Genomic DNA, 2,500 nt, shown 5'->3' on the forward strand with positions numbered 1-2,500 from the left:
GTGTCTTTGCTTTTCAGTTACAACAGTCTACGATGTAAGTGGTAAAACACTTGGCTCCATTCCATTTTCAGGAATCAGTGAATGTTCACAGTTTGTTTGTTGTTTGATTTGATCTACACCATAACATTATCTTAGTAATTGAACATTACAAGAGGTTAATCAATTCATCTATTAAGTTTTTATATATATATTAGCCCACTGCCTCACGACCTAACTGGTCGTCAGGACAGGTGGTCTACGACACTAGTGGCACTGGCTAAAAAATTAGGACTGGGTAGCGCAGACTAGTCCAAACTATATTTTTAGAAAAATCCATCATAAAATGTGGGTTTAGGCTGATTCTCGGACCCTGTACCTCTGGAGCTACCACAATTACAGCCATTACACTTCATGACTGTGTGCACACTTCAACTGTGAGCAGATCCCGATGTTAAATCAAATACGTCTTGACACCCATCTTTTAGGCCTAATTGGTGCCGTCATGTATGTCACAGCACCCGTACGCAATGGGTTAATAAAAGAAAAGAACACTACAATAACAAACATATACTGAAAGCAGAAGGGTCAGTGGTTAAATATAAATACTTATGCTTAACCATCTGCATTACATTTCCCTATTTAGAGGTTAATATATGACTCCACCCAAACGTCTAAGCCCCACCCTAACGATTCTTGTTCTAGGAGGAGTGATATGCCAGAGGAAAAGACGGCTCATGTTTTCATACTGGGTCATTATTCACATGTATGTACATGTAGCCTTACTGTTCTTCTTGACCCTGTTGGCATTAATCGTTCTATCCTTCCCTCTCTCTCCCACTCTGATGTCAGACACCTATGACAGTCTTGCATCCATTAGTAGGATGTGTTGTTTACTCCTAGGAAAGTACATGACCTATCTGCGATCCCCGAATTCCTTACAATTGTCTATTTTTTATCCATCGTCACTTACTAAACCAAAGTCAAACTTATAGCAATTTTTATACCTGCAAAATACCTTAAGAATAGCATTGTTTTGAAAAGATGTTTCCTACCTATTGTAGATTTTTCTCTTTTTGTTTCTCATTTTCCATTTTACTGTTCTACTTCAACCAATAACTTGAATGCATGTACCATTTTTCTTGGAGCCAATACAAAATATTTTTACCTTACTGTATTACCACAACTACGACCACCAGAGAGACAGAAACAGAGATAGATGGGTAGGTAAATGTAGAAAGAACAATACAAGCAAACAAAAGGAATCATTAAATTTGTTACATATGTAAAATTAATTTGGGATGCTACATACAGTAACTAATAACTTGGCATACCTTAACATTAGATCCTTTTACCATTATGAAAAACCTTAATATGGTACTCAAGAATTAGAAAAAAAATTCTGTCAGCAATATGAAACAAAAATTTCAGTAACATTTTATCTAATGATAATACAAATATAACAAATAAGTAATAATTTAAATCTCATTAATAAATCACAAAATAAATTCATATAAATCCCAGTATAACAAAAGAGAAAAACACAGAAACTGAAGCAAATAAAGAAAACCAAAAAATACATACCTGTACATTCTCAAAGGCATCTCTATGGTTATCAAGATCTTCAAAATCCACTAATTTTTGTTCTACCTTTTCATTTTTAAAATCTAACTCCCTTCTGGTAACTAGCGTGACATGGGAAAAGCCAGGGCTGTTGATGAGTTCCTGCACCAACTGTCTGCCGATCTCCCCTGAGCCCCCAAGCACCAGCGCTCTGAGTCCTGGCCCGCTCATGATCTTAAGAGACTGGAAAGAAGAAGAAATACAGTAACTGTTATACCATCAATATTTTTAAATCTATTTAACTATTACAGCATCAATATTTTTTATCTATTCAAACAGAATGCATGCAATGTTTTTATATATCAACTATGACCATAGGCAGTAAGCGATGCAAGGTTTGTAAAAGTATAAGATACATTTTTTTTTCGATGGTAAGGCTGTCAGAACCTCTTTGGCATTTCTCTTCACCAAATGTACCGAGTAAGAACCATTGTAACAGATACCTTCATATACATTAATTCTAGTCCCCAAAAGTATGACAAATTGCTTAGGTTCTCTGTCTGAGAGTATCAACGAGTGTTTTCCCACAATCAACGTTTAGACAGTTGATTAACTTGTTGCAAAGATAATCTTCATGCAATGTTAAAAATATGACATGATGTCTTGTTCCCTCTAACTGACACTTTAGTCCCGTCCTTCTCACTATGGTGACCATACAATAAAGCCACTGTGGAGAGTAAAGCCGGTTATTGATAAGATATTGATTAAACCTACCTACACAGGAAATTAATATAACCAAAAGATGGTGTGATACTACTAGATCCTTCTATTGATACTTAACCAGGGATATATCTAACGTTTTCGCTATTCTGGCAGATATGAATCACTCCCTGACACACACAACACTCGCATTACAATCTTGGATTTAATTACTCATTCCTGCCATGTAACGCTGACTCTT

General features: G+C 35.8%; 1 protein-coding gene across 3 annotated transcripts in view; it reads right to left on the bottom strand.

Moving 5' to 3' along the window:
- Positions 1 to 2,500, bottom strand: part of LOC122244180 (protein HTATIP2) — a 9,576-nt gene that overhangs the window by 6,832 nt on the left and 244 nt on the right. For all 3 annotated transcript variants that reach the window (XM_086548182.1, XM_043002018.2, XM_043002017.2), the window contains exon 2: positions 1,561 to 1,782. In XM_086548182.1, coding sequence (XP_086404308.1) covers positions 1,561 to 1,770 — 210 coding nt within the window. In that variant the 5' untranslated portion in view covers positions 1,771 to 1,782. The remainder of the gene's footprint in view (positions 1 to 1,560; positions 1,783 to 2,500) is intronic.

Source organism: Penaeus japonicus, unplaced genomic scaffold (assembly GCF_977035675.1).
Source record: "Penaeus japonicus unplaced genomic scaffold, GWHDUDI00000001_assembly GWHDUDI00000020, whole genome shotgun sequence".
NCBI classification, from domain to species: Eukaryota; Metazoa; Arthropoda; class Malacostraca; order Decapoda; family Penaeidae; genus Penaeus; species Penaeus japonicus.